The sequence below is a fragment of the Lagopus muta genome, chromosome Z, assembly GCF_023343835.1.
Source record: "Lagopus muta isolate bLagMut1 chromosome Z, bLagMut1 primary, whole genome shotgun sequence".
Classification (NCBI taxonomy): domain Eukaryota; kingdom Metazoa; phylum Chordata; class Aves; order Galliformes; family Phasianidae; genus Lagopus; species Lagopus muta.
In genome coordinates, this window is record NC_064472.1 from 70,856,944 (window position 1) to 70,876,347 (window position 19,404).

General features: G+C 38.5%; 1 protein-coding gene across 4 annotated transcripts in view; it reads right to left on the minus strand.

The window, feature by feature from the left end:
• Positions 1–1,502: 1,502 nt before the first annotated feature.
• SUSD1 (sushi domain containing 1) overlaps positions 1,503–19,404 on the minus strand; it is a 37,896-nt gene continuing 19,994 nt past the window's right edge. For 2 of the 4 annotated variants that reach the window (XM_048932442.1, XM_048932443.1), the window contains exons 11-16: positions 18,246–18,432; positions 8,565–8,658; positions 7,273–7,528; positions 5,429–5,468; positions 3,444–3,537; positions 1,503–2,530 (exon numbers count right to left, since the gene is read on the minus strand). In XM_048932442.1, the coding sequence (XP_048788399.1) occupies positions 2,416–2,530; positions 3,444–3,537; positions 5,429–5,468; positions 7,273–7,528; positions 8,565–8,658; positions 18,246–18,432 (786 nt within the window). In that variant the 3' untranslated portion in view covers positions 1,503–2,415. Of the gene's footprint in view, positions 2,531–3,443; positions 3,538–5,428; positions 5,469–7,272; positions 7,529–8,564; positions 8,659–14,451; positions 14,828–18,245; positions 18,433–19,404 lie in introns of those variants that run through there. The other 2 variants (XM_048932444.1, XM_048932445.1) reach the window with 2 other exon arrangements.

The window sequence follows — 19,404 nt, forward strand, 5'->3', positions numbered from 1 at the left end:
TGGAAATGCTCTTAAATCAGATTCATTGCATTGTGCAAACATGCTTTTATAACAGATGGACAGCATAATCTCATATCATCTTTTCTGTCCAGTGCACTAATAGTTATTCTGAGTAGAACTTCAAAGAATCTGCTTCCTTCTAACCACTATTAAACCCTTTTTCCTGTTCCTGAAATATATTAAAAAGCATTGGAAAAGGTTGGTAGCAACAGAATATCTAAAAAGAGAAGCGTTAACATTTGCAAAATGATCTGAAGAGGGCAATGCAAAATCGTTTCTTCTCTATGCTTCCCACATTAAACTGGAACAGATGTACATGGAAAAAAAAATATGTACACAACAGACGAAAAAGGCTCATGGCCAGAGGTAGGTCTGCCAAGTGACAAAGGAGGAAGAAAGAAGGAATCTTGCAAAGACCATAGCTGTTTTGGATAACTTGTTGGCAGGGACTCCTGCCTCACTGCTTCTCCTTGGTCAGCCCACTCCTGGACCTCACATATGCTGCACCACTCTGCTGTGCAGAGAAGTTCATATGAGTCATTATGTAATTGACAGCAAAAGGAGATTTAGTAAGAAAGACTTACTCTGAAAAAGTTTACATTATGAAAAGACAATCTCGGTAGAAAAGAGGCCTACAGAGAAGGAATGAGCTGCTCAAGGTTACAGGGAGATTTCAAACTTTCCAGCCACCAGAGAGATGAAACTTCACATTCACGGTCCAATGTAACATAATGCAAGTGCAGCACAGGTGCAGAAAGTCTTTTTTTTGCAGAGGATGGCATGTCTCTTAATTACTTCCTGACTCGCCAATTCTGTCTTATTCAGGAACAGCTGCTCATGAACTCTCTGAGGACATGGGCTTGAAGAAAATGAACCACAACAGGGTGGTGCACTCTGTACAGCTACACCAAACCATGGCCATGTATGCTACCAAGAAATGGAATTAAGAACAGAATGTGTGAGAATGAATTCCAGAGGAATTCAAACTGCAAAATCAAGTAACAGTAAGCCAACAAAGAACAGTTCAGTTATTCTTTCTTAATCAGTGAAGGAAAATGCTACCAACTCACAATCACTAATGTACAGAAAGGCATTTTTACTCAGTTGCCAACTACTTAAGACTTACTGATGTGATGAGCAGATGTGGGAGTCAGTGGAAAAACATTGAGGATAACAGATGTAATATCTGAGCACTGCTATTACCCATACTTCAAAACAAAATAAAAACAAAATAAAATTTAAAAATAAAATACCCTTGGCTGTATGCAATTTAACTGTAACCCCTCTCTGTTTTACCGACTACAAAGTCTATTGTTACACTTGAAAACATCCTTTTTGAACACCAAAAAGAAAAAGAATTACATAACCTGGAGAGACAGTGTCTCTGGAATACGAAAGTCAACTGGAATCAGAAATGCTTAGAATTCCAAAAAGAGCTATCATATATTTGAAATGTGAAATACAAAACATTACTTGGAAAAGCAACAAAATGGCTAAAAAACCAAAACTCTTTCTTATTTATTTCACTAGTTAACAGAATGACTTTGTAATGTATTTCAAAGCAACTTCTGAACAGGAGCGGAAATAAGGTCAGGCACTTGATTCTTTCTTGTTTCTTTTCTGTGAGTATGTCGTAAGAAATTACTGAACTACATTTTACTGATAGACACTAACCCGATGTTACATACCAGCTCACCAGCCAGACAGTAATATTAAAGTTTTTATTCAGTTGCAATTATAAAACAGAGATTAAAAAAGTAAAACTGTATCTAAGACAGGTAGCTCTTGCTTTAGAACAGTTTCACATGCCACTAAAGCTATTCTTTTTTACTATTTGCAACTATTGCTAATCGCTAACAGCAACAATTGCAGTATCTCTGGAACACACTTCCTGATGACTTTATTTCAAGTCTCTAAAAGCTCTGTACTTGTTATTGGAGTTGCATTATCCATAAGTAACTGATAAAATCTATCTTTTTACTGGGAAACACAATAGGCACTTTATCTGTCATTAGGATTGATCTGCATTTTCTCTCATAGTGGGTCAGTTTGTTCCCTCTGGCACTGAAAGTAGGAGTTGATCTTCAGATAGTCTCTGTTGGATCAGGGGATTATTTGTGTAATCAGGTATGATAAACACGCTTACTTCCAGGCGCCCATGTGGCTGGAATAGCTAAATGTGTGGCCAAACACACGGGATGCATGCTAATGTCTCTGACAGAACGCATCTGTGCTGGGAGGTTCTTTATACACCACACTGTCTGAAAACAAGGGGATACAATAAACAGCTCAATAACAAACAGATTTCAAATGTCAATGCTATAGTACAGATGTGCCTTACAGATACATCCTGGCAGATGTTGGCTTTGGTAAGGAGACTGCATTTTCTCTATGCTGACTTCAAGGGATGTCGCCTTAGAGAAGAGAGACATTTTCAGTCTCTAGTAATGATGATGCTCGTGCAGTGTCCATGGTAGCAGATAAACGTACACCCTCGCAGGCTAAGGCAGCAGGTGGGGAGTGCACTGTCCTGTAGAGATAAGAGATGAAGAAAGAGAAGACATTTCAGTCAAAAAAACCAAAATAACCAACAAACTGTCAAAATCATTGAAGACTGAAGTACAGATCTGACAGGCAGTGCCTTGCTCATACTGATGAGATAAAAGACAGTTTATAAGGATGTTTTTTTCTTTTAAGAACTGAGATGCTAGTATAAATTCTGAACATTAGAGTTAACAAGTTATATAAGTAGGAATCATTCCTATTCTGTCAGATGCCTGACCTGGGTTAACCTTGATAATGACAACACTCAGGCCCTATGCAAATTTTTACAGAGCTGAAGTTTTGGCACTGTTGTTTTACATCTGAAAAGGCACCACGTACTGAAGGAAGCATAGGAATGAAGCAAGGTGAATTTATGATAAGGTATCTCAGTAATAACAACTACGTGCTAATACATTTTTTTTAAATGAAGGAAGTATAATTAATATTAAAGGGCATACAGCAGTCAGGCTGTATACTTTGTCAACCCAGTGCCAGGCAAACCCACTGAGGGACAGTTGAATGTCTTTCAGCAACCATGACACGAGGAGTTCATAATCTGTGCCTTCACTTCTGGAGTAGCACACCCCAAAAACCTTTAGTAATCATAAAATCAAAGCATATCTGGATGAAATTCCTCATGCTATTCAGTTTCTGAATCCTCCTTTTATTAAGATGAGCCCCATACTTTTCAGATGTTTCTCTGGTGACTGGAAAGATATAAAGGACATCAGTTCCAGCAGTGGTCAGACTAAATGGCCACTGAGATAATTCTTGATAAAGTTTATAATCCACCCAAGAGGCCTTAATCAAGCAGACTGGCAAAAAAGACTAACTGAAAAGCAAAATATGTAAACTTTGTGCAGGAAGACTGGAAAGGTGAAGATAAAAGCAATACGTACCGTGCTGCCAAGAATGACAAGAACAGTATAAGGCAGACAGCAGCAACCGACCCTAACACAACTGCAGTCATGTACCAAAGGGTGGGTGATGAATCTGAAAGAAAAACACCAGATCGAATGAGCAAATATCAAATAATGTAGCTTCAGTCTGGTGATGGACTGAGTCTGCTCAAAGCTGAGGTAATATAGCAAAACTCCTGTGCTGGATGGACTTGCTGCTCCACCAAGCAGTCCTAGAGCTGACTGTTCAGCCCTACAGGGCTGAGGAGGAAGTAAGACACAGTTCTCAAAAATTATTACCTTTCTCCACTCCTCAGTTTCATGAACAAATCAGTCTACATCATATGCCAAGATTGTCTCTTGTGCCAGACAGTTCTAATGCTTTATTAAATGGCTTGATGCATTCTTTTGTAATTATTGGAATTCAGGCATAATTTCCCTTCCCCATCCTATTTTCTTCCCTGGGCAATGATAACGTTACCCAAGTCCATCATACCGTAAGCAACCAAAGGACAGAATAAAAGGCCTATAGTGATTCAAAAACAGAATTACTAAGAACTACCTGTGAGGGTACCCTGACAAAAGAGAAACTCAACTCTCACCTGCTAGCCTACTGTGAGTCTGGAAAAATAGAAAATAAAGATTTCAGACAGAGACCTTGCAAGGAACATCTGTTTAATCCTCAGGCACTTTCACTTTTGGTACAGGTAATACTTGTCCTTGCTTCACTGTGATGCCAATTTCCATATGTTAATTGCACAGAACAGACATTAGTCTTCCATGAAAATAAAAGAAATGTTTTGCCTAGACATGGCAGAGTCTGTTTTGTGAGATAACTCTAGATCTGCTTTATTCAGACAACTATTTGTAACTGAAGGAAGTATAGTTACAACAGCATTCTACCACTTTTTATGATGATTTATTCAACAGTGTGTAGGCATGTCTATATGGGACTTGAAACCATGCAGTTTGGTTAAAATCTAATTTACAGATCTGCTCTTCGCACACAGTAAGCAATGTCCCTCAAAGGATTCAGTGAACCAATAACACCCTCAGCCTCTCCAACTGTAGAAGTACACTAGGCCAAGGACACTGTTTGGCTAGAAGTCTACCCAGTAAAATGGGAATGCATCCATTAAGAAACCGAGGACCTTTTCAGTGCTACTCTCATTCTTTTTCCAAAATAAAATTCACCTATACATAGCAGTGTTTGACAGCACTGTAGAAACTGATAAAGAACAAGTTCAGAGAGGACAGTTTTTTTAATCTTTCCAGAGTTAATTGACAGCTCTTGCCTTTTTAGACAAGCAACAGAGCTCTCAACCCTACTGAATTCCTGAGCTTAGCAGAATTTCTCATAAATACAGGCTGTCTAAGCGACATTTTCTTTGTGGCACTAAGCAAACCAGGTCTTGAGAGTGAACAACAACAAGCAGCCTAGAAATAAATATGCACTTCTCAAGGCTAGTAGTAACAGCTGCCAGGTGTGTCTTCTGCTGAACAGGGAGCAGGTACACCAAGAGCCATGCACCATTTTGAAGCACTGTCACTCTCCAATGTCACTGCATTCCTAAGTTGTTCAACTCCAGAGCAGAATTTAGAGTCTGTAGGGGTCTTTAGCGGCTACTAATAGCTAGAAGATGTTTAACAAAATGAAATAAATCTCTAAGCCAACACAGAACTATCTTAAGGGTAATTACTAACACTTCACTCCTGTTCTTCAAGTCTATTGTGCACAAAGATTTATGTAACATTTGGTTGGGATGTCTACAAAGATGCATTTAAAAAAATAGAACCCATTTTAGAACACTGTCCTCTAGTTATCAAGTGCAAAGCAAATTTTCTGACTCTAACCTTCCCAATCATCAAAATCAACAGATTATAAATGGCAAATGAAAGAATAGCCACAACAATTATTTGTAATTATGCTGCCAAGCACAGACGTTACACCTGCTGCTTTATCACTGAAGTTAAAATTCACTTACTTTTAATTTGTGCCCATACAGCACAGGACTGTGTTCTGACCTGAAATGAAAGCATAAAAGTCACTGTTTCTCACAAGAGAAATTTATCATCACTTACACTCTCTGCAAGGGCAGTCATCCTCAACATAGTGAATGTTTTTACTTTGGGAAATTGAGATGACTTTTTTTCCCCTGGTAGCAGCCCTGAGAGACACAGGTATGAGTTTCATTTCAAAGAAGAGATGAGAACCAAAGCTGGCTGGTGTTTGCAATCCCAATGATGGTTTAAAAGTGTTGAATGTAACCTCATGTGCTTCATTAAATCCGAAAAGTCATATAGAAAACTGCATATTAAGGGGCTGATGCATTCTAGATGGAAGGAAGCCAAAAATACAGATAACAGAAATTATGTTCCATTAAACCAGTGGCCTAGGAAACACATCTGGCAATGCCAGAGATTTAAAAAACAAAAACAAAAACAGAAAATTATCTATACCAAAGAGAAAAGGAATATAACTTACAAGCAGCTCAACAGACAGGTTGCAGAGATATTTAAGCAATCTGTGCTGCTCAGTGCAGGAAAAGGCTCAACACAAGTAATAGTAGAAAAACTTCCTCAGTATCAGAAAAGTAATAAAGGGAAAGAACTAGGGATACCAAAGCATAAAACTGTAGGACAGAAAAAACTGAATTCAAAGACTTACTTAGATAGGCTAAAATTGTACATATTTGACTCACTATCAATCTGCTTCACAGAGTAAATTCTGGGAAAAAAAGAAAACAATCCAAAATCCAAATTCCAGAATATTTTGGGCTAACTTGTTATCGTGAACCAAATGTTTTGGATGATACACAGGATAAAGATTACACAGATTAACAGGTATCAGTAACAGCTCTTACATTCACTTGTTTCATTTCACTGTTTGGACAGAGGCAGTCACATTTCTTACTGGAAGTAGTATTCAATTACTCAGTTTTGGGCGCAGATTTCCAGAATTACAGGGAATTATTTACAGTTGATTAACAGATGAGCTTTTGCCTACTTCCTTCCTTACTTCATGCTGCATTCACAAGACTTCTGAACTGTGTTTTCACACAATGAGCTATAGGCCAAGATTCAATTAGGTGTTTTTTTCTTTAGTAGGTGTTTTATTTTTACTTTTGACATTTGGGAACTGTATGCATGTGGAAAATATGGCACGTGAGAAAAACTACCTACAGAGAAAAACTACCTGTATTAGGAAAAAATGATAAGCTCTTGATCACCACGACAGGTTGTGACTGGAAAACTAGTGGCATGACGTCATGGGAGGCAAGACACTGGAACATTGAACATAGCTTAGCGACATCTTGTTTCTAAATAAAATCTCTATTTACCTTAAAATAGACAATCAAAAAATGCTAGTAGCATTCCTTATTCCAGCAAGGCTTCCTCAAGGGAACTGGCTGTTTGGAAGTCAATATGCATTATAAAACATATTTTTCCCTTATCTCTTGGAGAACTACATAACTTACAATTCAATACTGTGAGAATTTTTCATTGCTTAGGAGTGGTTTTCAGATTCTAAAACTAATTTCTTCCACTAAGTTTAGCCCAACAGATGCCTGCAGATACTGAGGGCAGAGATGGACCTCTGCTTTAAATTCTTTCTATTGTTTGCCTTTTGGCATCCAGAGTTGCTCCAGAAATACAATTACATAAATATCTGTAAGGAGTTAGAAGAGTTATTTAAAGAAGCATCAGATTTAAACTAATTCTGTCAAGTAGAATCATAAAAATTTAAGAGGAAAGTAACATTTTCCTTTTTTCTCCAGCAACATGTCATTTAATCAGTATGAAGAAAAGTTTACATAACACCCATTACCTTATTCCACTCGCTTATTATTCTCAAAAAAACACAGTATTCTTTTCCCAGCTTCAAAGGAGCATTATAAAACTTTCCGTAGTAATGTCTGTCTCCAAGAGCAACTGGCATGTTATCAGCAACATCCTTTGCCCGAAATTCAGCTGCCACATATCCCTTAGCGTCAGTGGTGTTGCTGAAGAAAGTGGCAGTGGCAAAGGAGTCACAAACAAAAGTACTTTGCAAACCAAGTGGAAGCACAATCACCTGATAAAGACTAGAGTGGTGAAAAGAAAAAAGTAAACATTAGCTTTCAGTTCAGTGCATAACAAATCAGACTTTCACTCCATTTTTATATTATCTTTTCTACTTTGAGCCCATTAACTGCTTTTAATCATCAATGCCCAGTATGAACTCTTCCTGTACTGAAATACTTGTCTGTGTGTGTTTACCCTTGCATTTTGAACAAGAAGCAATATAGACAAATTTAAAGCTAGGAGTCTTCATGACGTGCACAGTAACATCACATGTTCATTCAAGCTCAGAAGACCACCAAACTGAGTTATTGCACGTGGCCTTTTGCTCCTCCCACCTTTTGTGCAATTTCACGTACGAAATAGCACACATCATGGGGATCTAAAAACAATTCCTAATTTCCCTACAACCAGACTTTTTCTGTTTAAAGGACAAATACCATTTCTAGGAAATTGATTATATCTGTCTGTGTTATCTGAAAACAATGTTTAGTTTATAGTATCCAATCACAGGAAGAGTAATTCTTACAGCAGCTACCATCACTATTTCCCATACTATGAACTTTGAAATGTTTTCTGCTTTAGTGTAACATGAGTTACAATTACTTTCTTCTTTCACAAACAGCAGTTAGGGAGATGCGGTCCTTTTTCTCTAGAAACATATTTTGGTAGCAATGGAAACACTACTTCAGAACATGTACAAATACAGACTTTGCTCTCATTTTCCTCTCACTCCTAGAAAAAAGAATATTGGTACCATTAAGTTGCTTGGAAAACAAAAACAACAGGGGTAGTATTGCTTTGAATGCATCAATAAACATCAACTGTGATTTCACTGTGTAAAGGGGGGAAAAAAACAATTCAGAATTCTCAAAAACAAAATTTTGGTCCAGAAATCAAGGAAGAGTCTGAAGCTAAATATTATTTTGCACTGGGAGTTACAGCTTAACTGTTTACCTACTGCTAAAAAAAGTAATATAATCAAAACAGAAAGCTCCAGTATGTACACCACAAATCTACAGAACGTTGTTTGAGAAGGTAAAAAGTGCAGAGACAAACCTGATGGGTCCATTTCGATCTTCTGCTTTCCGGAGCCTGAGCAACGGTGCAGAACCTTTTGCTGCAACAAATTCGATATCTGGGAAGGGGGGATCTAAAAGGCAAGCAAATGCCAGAGAGGCTTTAGTAACACTGTAGGCATGAGGATTCCTAGAAAATTTTTCCCCAGAACTTCAAACCTCAAAGGGTTAAGTCTGCAGACAATAGAAAGAACCTAATCAAATAAACACTGGGCAAATACGTGCACCATAGCATGGCAATCCTGACTAGACTGCCTGCAGTAAGGTATATGTGCTATTTGGAAAAACACAGAAATCGAAGAAAAATGATAGCCTGCCCTGAGGTAAGAGAGGAAAGACTGGCAGGAAGAAGAAGTATTATTTATTAGACTAAATGAAATCGCCAAGGAGAAGAAAAACATAAATCTCTGGGCACACAGCTCATTATAAGAAATCAGTCCGTATGGATAAAGGAGAATCAATCTGAGCCAAGAGCACTTTCGAGAAGGCAACTTCCTTAGTTACTGCACACAGTCAGCAAGCAATACCATGTCCCTTAAATAGGATTTCGATACGAGTACACTGCTCTGATTTGTACTTCTGGGAACGTGCATCTAGGCCAAAACTGAACAAACACTCCTGCTGCCAATTACAGTGGCAATGATGACAGCTGCACTCTGACACAGACTGATGCTATGGAAATGGAAATTGCCAATGTCAGCCTACAAGCGGAAATGAAAAGATCTTCAGTGCATGCAGCTGAGAGAACAGGGCAAAGCTTGTGTACTACCTATCCCAGAAGTCTGAAAGAATTAGCATGGATATTTACAGGTACAGCTAGGCTGTTTGAAAACTGGTCCATCAAGCCTCTGATGTGGTGTCTGACCAAAGAGTAACAAACGCAGAGCTTATTTGCAGAAAAACAATATTGGAATATTGGAAACAATAGTCAACATCATGGAGACAAACAAGAAAATCACTGCAGATTTACAAAAGGTTTCAATTCAGGCAAATCCTTACTGAGATGTGTGGACTTTTCAAGCAGCTGGAATAGAGGTATGTGCACATATATGTTAACATACAAGCAGATCTTCAGTATACCTGGAGAAAATGAGGACTGGTAGAAAAAGTGTAAAGTGAGTTAAGAACTGATAAACAGGGAGCTAGCAAAATGCAACATGTTGAAAGCACAAGCACTTGCATTCAGAAAGGTCATTACATTTCTTCCAAGATTAAAGAAATTAAGTACTAAGACAGTCATACTGTTAACTATAGTGGTGCAAAATCCAGGTTCAGTTGAATTTATTTAGATGAATTTGAGGCTCAAAAATGCTAGATAGTGTAAAACTGAAGTAGTATGGAGATGTTACAGAAGAAGAAATGAACAATCTTAGGAGCTGTTGTTCAGAAGAAAAGAGGGGCAGTATAACAGCATAACATGCAAGGTGATATACCTAGGGCAACTAGCATGTTTTGCAGGTTTTTTTGCTGTGTTTTTGAGATTCATTTGAGTAGTAATCGGAGCATGCTAGTACAACTCAGAATAAGTGTTAGTCATCAGAATGGTAGTGGGAAAAAAAAAACAGCAAAAGATATCTCTCACAAGCATGAAGTTCTCTGTTAGATTAGGATAGTACTGACACAGGCATAGAGAGTCCAAGAGAGATTGATTCACAGCCATATGAAGTTCCAATCAACAGTCAAAGAGAGCACAATGGTGCTCTTTTTTTCTAACAATTCTAATTATGGAAAAACTGTCTTACAAGAAAGAACCAGAAACTTGACTTTGTACCTTTAAAAATTAAATCTGAGAGCCTATGTGATGTCTGATTTAAATAAGACTGCAGCAATATGGGAAAGGAACAAGTATAGAATGACCAAAGTAAATGCAAAAGGCCAGTTGGAAGGAATCTCTGAAGCCATCTAGTCCAACTCTCCTGCAATGAACAGGGACACCACAGTCACACCAGGTTGCCTAGGGCCTGATCCAGCCTCACCTTGAAAGTCTTCAGAGATGGGGCATCAATTACATTGGACAGGCTGCATAGCTGGGCTGAAGCCAATGGGATGAGTTTCAACAAGGCCAAATGCCGGGTCCTGCACTTTGGCCACAACAACCCCAGGCGATGCTACAGGCTTGGGGTGGAGTGGCTGGAGGACTGCGTAGAGGAGATGGACCTGGGGGCATTGATTGATGCTTGGCTGAACAGGAGCCGACAGTGTGCCCAGGTGGCCAAGAAGGGCAATAGCATCCTGGCTTGCATCAGAACGTGTTGCCAGCAGGAACAGGGCAGTGATTGTCCCCTGTACTCAGCTCTGGTGAGGCCGCACCTCCAGGGCTGTGTCCAGTTTTGGGTTCCTCTCTGCAAGGAAGATATTGAGGCCCTGGAGCGGGTTCAGAGAAGGGCGACAAAGCTGGTGAGGGGTCTGGAGCACAGGGTTTATGGGGAGCGGCTGAAGGAACTGGGATTGTTCAGTCTGCAGAAGAGGAGGCTCAGGGGAGACCTCATTGCTCTCCATAACTACCTGGAGGGAGGCTGTAGTGAGCTGGGGTCGGCCTCTTCTCTCGTGTAACTGGTGATAGGACCAGAGGGAATGGCTTCAAGCTGCGCCAGGGGAGATTCAGGCTGGACGTTAGGAAATACTGCTTCTTTGAAAGAGTGGTCAGGCACTGGAATGGGCTGCACAGGGACGTGGTGGAGTCACCGACCCTGGAGGTGCTCAAGGAACGTTTGCATTTTGTGATGAGGGATATGGTTCAGTGAGAACTATTGGTGATAGGGGGATGGTTGGACTGGATGATCTTGTAGGTCTTTTCCAACCTTTGTTATTCTGTGATCACTGGGCAACATCTTCTAGTGCCTTACTACACTCACTGTAAAAGATTTTTTCCTTATATCCGACCTAAATCTACCTTCTCTAAGCTCGAAACCACTTCCCCTTGTTCTACTTCCACAGACCCTAAAAGAGGCCATTAATTCCCTTCTGTCTTCCCTTTCTTTCCCCTTTAGATACTGAAAGGCCTCTACCTGGTCACTTCACAGCTTTCTCTTCTCCAGGCTTGCAGCTGGATCTTTACAGGTACAGCTAGGCTGTTTGAAAACTGGCCCATCAAGCCATTGACGTGGTATCTGTCTGAAGAGTAACAAATGCACAGCTTGTCTGCAAAAACCCCCAGCTCTTGCAGCGGTTTTGTGTTGTTTTCAGACAAGCAGAGGAAAGGGGAACAGAGGGCAAAATCCACTGCTGGTTCAGTTCACAACAATTATATTTTTCAAAATTTGCCAGGAAAAATGCAATACATGTAAACAAACAGCCACCCACTCCTGGCAGCCTTAATACAGGGGCAAAAGAGAACAAAATGTAGATACCACACTAGCTTTAAAGCTCAGCATCTTTTCCTCTTTTAGTTGCTGGCAAGAAATACAAATTGTGAAGCACAAGACAACCTGCCTGCCTTTATCAGAATAGAAAACAGCTTGCAACAATGCAAAGTAATGATAATAGGGGCATATGAAAGGAATGGATTTCATTTTTGCTTCAGTAATCAGAAAAGAAACTCTGAGGGACTGATTCCACATACAGTATTTGGCAATGAGAATCATTCAAAGCATCTTTCCAGAAATTCAATATTTGCAAAAATAAATACATAAATAATCTGTTCCAAAGCCATCATAATGTTCTGATTTAAGAATCTGCAGAAAAAATACTGAAAAAACAACAACTAGAACAGCTAGAGGGAGAATAGGAACATCGCTGATGGAAGAATATTGATGGTAGATTGTGAGAAGAAAGCAAGACTCTCCAACGTGTTCAGGTGCTGTTGGCACCTAACTTTTGTACAGGCATTTGCTATGTGTTCTTTTCAGTTTGTTTTAGTTCCCCACCAGCAAAACAGACTAATATCCATAGCAATACCAAGAAAATTTAATAGAACCTAGCAAGAAATATAAGCATACTCAGAGGCAGTCCCATTCTAGTGCTTGTCCAAGCATTAGTAGACTTATTATAGATTATAGAGTATTAGACTGCTATGACATTTCATCGTCATGCTCATTCTCCACAATAAGAATCAACCTGCTGAGTGTCCCTTTGAACACAAAGCCAGGCTCCAGGAAAGAAGTGCACCTGCTTTCCAAGTACCACTGCAAAAGTACAGGAAAACAGCACATGCCTCAAAGCTGGAGTGAAAACCTTTCATAATGTAATCATATTCTTCAGAAAATGCTGTAAGCATTAATAATGATAAAAAAATTCAAAATGGAACACATTTTTTTCTTTAGTCTTGGAAATGTACTGTTTGACAGATATGAATTTGCCAGCACTGTTTATTGCTACAGCCCAAGACTGCAATTGCAAACTGCTGTAGTATGAATGCATTTCGTGAAATTTTCTAGGAGTGGTAACATGAATATTTAATACCTTTCCTGCCACCTGATTTTATGTGCAACTCTGAAACTGTAATTCTAGGACAACACTGTGCTGCTTACTTTAGGATATGTAATGCTAGCAAGCAAAGTTGTAGCATAGGTTTGTCAGGTACACAGATTAAGTCAAAAACAGATGCACAGATCCATCTCTATCCCACTTCATACAGCAGTACAGATAAAACCTACTAAAACTTGTATAATTTACCTGGGGACAGCATATCCCTTTTAATGCTTCCCTTTCTTATTCTGTGCTACCGATACAGCTTTCAGAATAAAGAGCTAAATCACAAATTCCAAAAGCAGTTGGTAACTCTTCTCAAGTTTTGGGAAATCAAACTGAAGACTTCTCTTGTTGTGATTTTGTGTTGGTTTTGTTTGTTCTTTAATGGTTATTCCAGGGTTTTATGCCCAGTAAAGTATTTCACTGAATTTTAAAACAAGGTAATCAAAAACAATGCTGTAAAATATACACAAAAAATAAGGCAGAGGCATTCATTCAGTAGAAAAGGTTTTTTACTATTTATATTACTGTCTAATGAGTAAATAAGTTTACACATTTCTGTTAAATGGCTTTAACAAAAAGGAAAGATTTTTACTTTAGAGAAAAACATTATTAGCAGAGGAAAAGGAAAAAAAGGGAGGGAAATAATCAAGATCATATCTACAGAAAATGATGACTTAAATCTCCTTTAAAATACTGTTTCTTAACAATGGAAATAGCAGCAGCATGTGTGTATGTGTGTATGAATTCACAGCTGAAAAAGCCTTAAGATCTACATTCCTCCCCAGGGTAGCCTATTCGTGCATTGCTTCTTTCCTTTTTGCATCTCATTAATTATACTCAGTGTAAATTAAGGTAGCTGCTTCAGGAAAATAACAGCTGATGCAGGTGTATCACTACAAATTTGCAAAGAACAATGAGCACCTACAGCAATATTAACGACCTTCCATCTTCCAGATGGAAGATACTTAAAATAAATGTTTTGGTGAGCATGTAAAGCACAGGCTATAAAGCACATTGATATCAAGTGTCCTGTAAATAAGATGATAGAGGTGGTGAGAATGACCATAATTTCATGGATCTTTATGAGAAAGAAAATCTTTTTAATTAAGGAGATAAAAAAAAAAATTAATGAGAAGTAAGGTTTATATGAACTTAAATATGCATTTGAATGATCTTTGTGTAAATACAAAGTGCACACATGGAATTTAAATAGAAACATTTACAGGATTAGTGTCTAATTTCCTCCTTACAAAAGAACAATTTTTATGCTCAGGTTTTATTCACTCCCCTTTTCTCTGGAGGTCTTTAATGTGCTGTGAGAGTATGAACTGTCATATCACTACAGCTCCAACAATCTTTCCATTTCCTCAGTGAAAGCAGATTTGTTTTTTTCCCTTTCCTTCTCCAGATGTCAAAAAACTTCATCTATGAAAAAAAAAAGTGTAAATATTTTTCATCATATGATGGAGCAGAAAAATAATGCATCTTATGTATATATATGTGTGTGTGTGTGTGTGTGTGTGTGTGTGTGTGTGTGTGTGTCTGTATCTCCTTGGCACACACACGCATCAGACTTCCCTACCTGTGGCCTAATAGAATTGTAGAATCATTTAGTCTGGAAAAGACCTTTAAAAATTATCAAGTCCAATGAAGAACATTTTTCACCTACTAAGTCCAAAGCAGAAGATTCTAGAACGCTATACTCAGCCTGCGATGAAATTCTTTCTTTTAATTCTGACCACTTCCTCCCTGAGTCTACTTTCTGATGTACACATTCACATGAAGTGTGAGGGGACGCACATTCAAGAGTCTGTAGACCACACGTATATCCTGGATTAAAACAAAAACAACAGCATTTGAGAAACACAAGAACTACTTCAGTTGTCTGAGATACACGGGCCATAAGTGAAACCTGTCCAAAGCCACTGGAAAGTGCACTGTAGAAATACACAGGGAACAGTAAGACGTGTGAAAAGTAAGCATGCTACCTACTCAAAATATAACTGATTCTGTGCAAAACTTGGAGGGTAGGAAGATGAGACCTAATGAGACCTATTATAAGTTATTTTACAAGAAGGAAATGCGGGTCTTCCCTGTTCAGCAACTCAGACATAGTCATATAACTCAGACAGAAAATTTTGACTTACGTGAAGTCTTAGATCACAGTGATCAGGTCTAAACCACAGAAAACTAGACAGAAACTATAAATAATTAGGTATTAACATCCTGAAGACCAAAATTTTGTCACATGTGATCTTTAAGAATCTATCCCAAAACAAACAACAGCATTATTTTCATGTCATAAATGAATTAATTACTGTTATGTAGAATATTAGAAGTGAAAGCACACACAACAAATTTGTTATTCTGTTTTTCAAACTCTTGGAAGTGGTTATAAAACACTGTCTTCTTAAATTCAAACGTGAAGCAAGCAACAAAATTAACAAGGGCTTGTCTGAGCATGCCTCCATAAATAAACTACAAAATGAAAAAACAACATATGTAATTAGAATAAGTCTGACAGAAATTATAAAATACAGAGTACACTCAAAACACACATTCCTTCTCCTCCTTGGAAAAAGACAAGAGCTCCCTCCTTCACTGAAAGACAGTCTTGCTACCATCATTTCACACCTACAATGTAATCACTGGCAAACCACTTCATAATTGACTTAATTTCCTATCATGAGTAGACAAATGTTGAGAGCTCAACTACAATAAGACATAAAAGACTGTGCGAGATGCCTGTTACTGGAAGTAAAGGCAAGACTTCAATGATCCGTGAAACATTTGGTAGACTATATTTACCATCCACAGGATGATAGGCAAAAACAGCTATGTGCTCAGCACAGAACTATTTTAAAAGGATGCTTCTTGCCAGGAATTGAAGCAGGCTTTTGAGTCCCAAATTCTTGTGTGTGTTTTTATTTCTTTACAAATCTTGTGGATACCAGATATACTCATTCAGGATATATAAATTGGAAATGCATTTCTCAACAGGCGTCTATTAGCCTTCCTTTTTGAAGAAAACTTTTTGCAAGCACTTACATGCTTACTGTATTTTGCAACACTCTGAAGACTCTACACACACTGTTGGGAAATTGAACCTGATTATCCAACCATCTGGGACATGGCTCTTGACAGTATTTGAAACTCCACAGGTTCAATTTCCCAAACTCCCAAAATGTGAAAAGTGAAATGTGGAAGGAGATGCCACACCTCCCAGATTGTGGATTTGCCCCCATCTGGGAAACAGACCAACTGAATGTGCATTTGTTAACAGATGCTGTATGAAATCTCAGACAATAAATGAGGTTGCTTCCAATAAATTAACAGTTAAACATCTGTGTGTGTCTCAGCTCCTTTAGAGTCTCTGTTTTTAAGGCATATCTTATGTTTATATAGTTCTGTTTAGCCAGAAAATTACCAGAGCCAGACAACACTTTCCAAAGTTAAGCTGGCAGAAAAACTGAGATCATTCCACCCACCACAGAAACATAACCATCTGGTTTAACAACATGCATTATTACAAAATAGCTGGACAAAAGAAGCAAATTAAACACCTACTCTAAAATTAAAAATAATTATATAAATTAAGTTGTTTGTAAGCTAATGCAATTCTCCAAATAGAAGGCACAGAAGTCAAAGGGATACTGCCAGAATAATTATTTTATGTTTTCTTTTCATCTTAGATTAGCTGAAATAGCATAAAACATAACATCTTATTTAGGTTCTCCTTAATTGGTGAATTTTGCAGCATGTAAATGCTTCTTGGCACTGTAATTTTTTGGGGCATATTTTTGATATAGACTCCTAATCGCAGAGGAATTTCTATCCTTTATTGCTCACTGACAGAAGTTAACTACCAGATATAAAACATCTTGTGTGGCAAGATCTCCCTTCAAAATGGAAATGACCTAACTTCTATGAGAGGATCTCTTCTATCTACGGCTACACAAGTGCATTTGCTAAGCACTGACTCAATGGAGAAGGGAACATGCCAGCTGACAAGCCACAAATACCACGTCATACAACACCTACTGCAAAGTGTTCTCTTGAGCTCTTCTGGGTAAGTGTGTCAACATGGTCTAGCAGAGTTTTGGAACTATGATGACACAGTAAAGAGTACCTTTACTTTGCCTTTACTCCAAGTGCATATTTCCTCAGCCAACCAGACTGTAAGACAGGAAATTAGTTTTCACAAAGATACATGATTCTGATTCTATGATTCTGTGATACATGTACTAATGGATGCTACTTTTGAGTCAAAGCAAAGCAACTCACAAAACACGTTAACAATCCTGGTCATTGTATACCCTAACCAGTACCTTCAGAAAACAAGAGATGTTTTGCCTTTTGTGAAGCTTAAAAAAGTTAGATTTACTTTTAAAAACCTTGTAGAAATATAAATTTCTACAACTACCAATCTCCAGTTCCTCATTTGCAGGCAGAAGAGGACCGGTTCCATCTAGTGGCTGAATGGAGCTACGTGCACACAGAGTTTCAAGGATTCTCACCCACCTCTTCCAACTTGTGGTCCAAACGGAAAGAACAGGCACTAGCACCAAGCACTGCGCTTCACAAGGTAATAATGATAACGTAATAGAGAAATTCTGACAGTATATGTTTGGTAGAAAAATGTTCTGACCAAAAACGGGTTAGGAAAAGACAGATTTTTTAGCATAACATTTGGTATCATACACTTGCAAAAATATTAAGGTTGAGTATCTTCTGACAGCGCATTTTTTTGCTCAAATGCCTTTTATGTTTTTTATTCTACTAATTATAGATAAAGGGATCTCTCTGAGGTACTTACAGATACTTGCAGGATTCTTTGTACTTTGTACCCATGCATACTTTAGTAATACCTGCTGTGCTACAGTCTCCATGGTGGAGAGAACTGGCATGGAAAGTGTAAGTGACCTAGCACATGGAACTAATGTGACCTAGCACATGGAACTGGCCCTCTCTCCCCTAGGTACCAATCTTGCATGTAGCCCACGAATCTATCTTTTTCCTGCCTTGAAAAACAACACTTCAAAACACTTCACTTCTCCCCCTCTTCACCTGCTGGAATGCCAACAGTACTAAATACGTGAAAGCAAATATTAATGCAGAATTTTAAGCATGGAAAGAGCCCTTTTGATAGCCCACCATTCAACACGGAGATGAACCAGGCTATTTCACCTGCATCTCTCATACCTAATAAGTTCTGTTGAAAACATAAAAAATAAATGGCAGGACCTACCTGTGATTTGCGTTGTCATGGAAACCAGCAGTGAAAAATTCAAAGCTACCATGGAAATATTAATGGAGTAATTGGTGCCTGGCTGCAAATCAAAACAAACTTCTGGAGCCTGCTTGCGTGTGGTAAGGTTGAAGGTCATTTCATGCAAGAACTCCTTCTGATACCAACGCTGGCCTTGCACGTGAAACTGTAACCAAACAATCACAGCATGCAAATTGTAATGTTTTAATATATTACTTACATTTATTCATGTCACACTTTAATTTAGAAGGAATAGCACAAAAAACACATCACTGAATAGAGTGCCAAAATTGCTGGCAGTTCGTATGTGTAGAAAATCTGACAAGTGCAGTCCCTCTGCAGTCATCTCTGACATTGTTTCCACTTCTTCTCCTAGTCTGTCTTTCCTATTTTCTACTAGGACCATAACTTCCCACAAGTCTCTCTTGCTTCCTAACATGCAGGCTTCTGGTAATGGCGCACTTTCAATGCCACTATACTTTCACAGTGCAAAGTGATGAATTACAAAAGTAAGCTCACACGCACATATGGTTTAACAATGAGGAAAAAGTGAAAATCAAGCAACTCTGACCTATGTGAAAATGCCAAGTGCCCTCCAGGATGTTCTGACAAACAGTTGTGGCTCCAGGAAAACTTACAGATCCACTGTTCTTATTTCAGTTGGATTTTTGGAGTGGTTATTTTCTTGTTGATATCCCAAATGATAACGAAATTATTAACTTAAGGCTTTTTCTGATCATTCTGAACTGCTTGCTGTATCTTGTTCCTGCTGATAGTCCTTTAAATGCATCTTATGCCTTTGGATAATCAATGAGTACCACTTAGAACATGGAGGTATGGAGGTTTGAGACAACAGCAGGTGGTCTGAGTTCTGGTAGAGACAGTTCACAAAGAAAAGCCTTGTTGGACAAAAGGAAGCCTGTAGTGACATCACAAGGCAGAGTGTACTGCCTGCAATGGGAACAGTCTTGTCTGGGGCCAGAGTGGACAAAGCTGAAGGTACAGTCACTTGAGGCAAAAAGTATAGACAGGGGAGGTACAGATAAGGAACTGTAAAACAGGGGAAACAGTAAGCAAGAAAAAAGTGGTTTATTTCTATTTTGAAGGTTGCTATGAAGCTTTTTATGAGAGACAGCAA